This window comes from Castanea sativa, chromosome 6 (assembly GCF_040712315.1).
Source record: "Castanea sativa cultivar Marrone di Chiusa Pesio chromosome 6, ASM4071231v1".
Classification (NCBI taxonomy): Eukaryota; Viridiplantae; Streptophyta; class Magnoliopsida; order Fagales; family Fagaceae; genus Castanea; species Castanea sativa.
Genome location: NC_134018.1, coordinates 48,494,843 through 48,495,954, shown reverse-complemented (window position 1 = coordinate 48,495,954; position 1,112 = coordinate 48,494,843). Strand labels below are relative to the sequence as shown.

Genomic DNA, 1,112 nt, shown 5'->3' with positions numbered 1-1,112 from the left:
AATTCAAAATATTTGAGGAAAAAAATTAAAATTTTGGAAAATTAACCTCAACATTTAATAGAAATTGATGGAAATACATTATTTAAATGAATTTAGTGAAACTTAGAAACATAGTTTTGTATTTTAGCATTATTTTTATTCTCACAACATGATAACATCTTTAATCTTTTTACAATAGTTTTTTTTTTTTTTTGAGAAAGTCTTTTTACGATAGTTGATATTGTGATGTAAGAGTTACTTTGCTCCAATAATAAAAATTCATATTAATCCTTCTGAAAAAAAAGTTTGAATCATATATCTAAGCAACCAGTGTATAAACTGTCCCGACGATCGTGCTGGTTGTATATTGCTTGTCCCAAAAAGATTCTAGAGAAACCAAGCTAGACATTTTATCCATGGCAGCTGCTGCTACGTCCAAAGTGAGTTTGAAACTTATGATAGACACAAAAGAAAGCTGCAGGGTGGTTTATGCTGAAGCGGGCAAAGACTTCGTGGATTTTCTCTTAAACATCGTCACCCTGCCGATCGGAACTTTCATTCCACTCCTGAATCGAGAAATGGTGAGCAGCTTGGGAAACATTTACGACAGCTTTGCAAATTTAAGCACTACTTACCTTCGACCAAACGTGAATAAGGACTTTCTCCTGAGTCCCAAAGCATACTTCTCTAGTGGTACAGCAGGATTTCCTCTCCAATTGCCAAACGTTGAATCATCCAGGAAATTGTACAAGTGCTGCCTAAACGTGTCTGAGAGGAAAGCATTGTGTGGGTGCGGGTATTCTATGAGCCAAGAGTCAAAATATACAGGCACACCAAGCGCAAACGATCCCTACTCAAGTAATGTGGGAGATTATGTGAAAGGAAAGGTTACATACTTGGTGATGGATGATCTGGTGGTGAAACCATTGTCCACAACTTCTCTTGCCACACTGCTTAACAAGTTCAATGTCAAGGATATAGGGGCTCTTCAAGAGAAAGTGGTCGATTTGGGCGTGGATGAGGTGTGTTAGTCACATTCTTTGTTTTCTGTGCATGACAAAATTCCGGGGATATTTTGGTTATTTTTGAGGTATTTTTGGTCGTGGTTTCAGGTGTATTTTTGGTCATTTTGA

The 1,112-nt window shown here is 37.0% G+C and overlaps 1 protein-coding gene across 1 annotated transcript; it reads left to right on the top strand.

Annotated features, from left to right (window-relative positions):
- Positions 1-395: 395 nt before the first annotated feature.
- Positions 396-1,112, top strand: LOC142640102 (uncharacterized). The gene is made up of 2 exons (XM_075814194.1): positions 396-1,001; positions 1,092-1,112. Exons 1-2 carry the CDS (start codon positions 396-398, stop codon positions 1,110-1,112), a joined length of 627 nt encoding a protein of 208 aa, XP_075670309.1.

Bases quoted from the DNA above. Each gene is read 5' to 3' on its own strand.
- LOC142640102 (XM_075814194.1), top strand. From the start codon at position 396: ATGGCAGCTGCTGCTACGTCCAAAGTGAGTTTGAAACTTATGATAGAC. The intron at 1,002-1,091 runs GTGTGTTAGTCA...TCGTGGTTTCAG, and splicing joins TCGATTTGGGCGTGGATGAG to GTGTATTTTTGGTCATTTTG.